General features: G+C 34.4%; 1 protein-coding gene across 1 annotated transcript in view; it reads left to right on the forward strand.

The window, feature by feature from the left end:
* itga4 (integrin alpha 4) overlaps positions 1-1,257 on the forward strand; it is a 25,252-nt gene that overhangs the window by 19,371 nt on the left and 4,624 nt on the right. Inside the window, exon 25 of the mRNA XM_035676525.1 lies at positions 430-555. Coding sequence (XP_035532418.1) covers positions 430-555 — 126 coding nt within the window. The remainder of the gene's footprint in view (positions 1-429; positions 556-1,257) is intronic.

A 1,257-nucleotide genomic window follows, 5' to 3' on the forward strand; every position in this document is an offset into this window, starting at 1 on the left:
TTTTTTCTTAAAAACTTTTTAACCTTTTAAGAAATATCACCAAACAAAGACAGCTGGACAGGATTTTTTTCTCAAAACAATAGTTTAAAATTGGGAAAAAATAAATCAGGAACTGTCAAACTCTATTAAACAAGAAGAATCTGTCCAGAAATGTAATGTCAACTTTCAGAATTCAGGAGTTTTAGACAGTGTTATATCGGTCATTAACACAAAAAGAGTTTGACATCCGATTGAACCCAGCCTGGGTTTTGGGTTTTGACGGTTTCTTTAAGACACTTAAACTCTCACGCTCAGACTCGGTCGCTGGCTGGGTAATGATAGCAGCAGTAGTCGTACTAGTAGTAGTCATCATTGTCAGAGTAAATTACAAACATCAGTGGTAGAATAGTGTGTATATAACATTAATAAATGAATTCCCTCTCTCTGCAGTCATCTCACGGGGTGTGTTCGATCAGTGATACAAGTGTTTCAGTCATTGAGGACTGTGATGTTCCTCAAGCTTCCTTCATCAAACAGCTCATCTTCTTCTTCTCTTCCACCTCCACCCGCACTATGGTACACACACACACACACACACACACACACACAATTTAGCAACAACTCAAATTTGTTTTATCACTAAATTTATCTTTTTAAAATCTAATTAGATTCAAGACTGTTAGCAACAATTTCAACTATCAACTAGTCTGCTGGTGAGCAATAAAATAATAAATATAAATAATAATTCTTCATCTCTACTTATAACAAAATATGCAAAAAAGGAATCAAAGATATTATTTTCAAAGTTGCGTCAGTCACAGCCTAGGAACTGTATTTACTGGAACATATTACAGGATGTTTTATACAGCGAGAGATGAAGAATGCTGTTAAATAAAAGCTGCTCAAGTGATGCTATATGCTGAATAGGAAGTTGTGGTAAGGTACGAGATGCAGTCGCTGTAGTAATCACCACTTTAGGCTAGAGGTGTGAACACACTGTGAACTGTAAACTGGGTTCACATAAGTTACTTAAATAAGTGTAAAAAAGAAGAACAAATGAACATAAAACAAAAATAAAATAAAAACAAAACAAACAAAAACACCCTTATAATCTGCTAATTACAGTTCTATCCATCGTCATTTATCACACAACAGGACATTTTTTCCAAACCTGGGTAGATCTCTCTTTGGTGTCGTTTACTTTAATCCCCTTTCCTTAGCTTATGTTGATCTTTAAGCTCTTGAAATGACTTCAATATTCTATTTTTGGTATAAAGA

This window comes from Morone saxatilis, unplaced genomic scaffold (genome assembly GCF_004916995.1).
Source record: "Morone saxatilis isolate NCDOM2014 unplaced genomic scaffold, NCSU_SB_2.0 Contig5, whole genome shotgun sequence".
In the NCBI taxonomy this organism is placed as follows: domain Eukaryota; kingdom Metazoa; phylum Chordata; class Actinopteri; family Moronidae; genus Morone; species Morone saxatilis.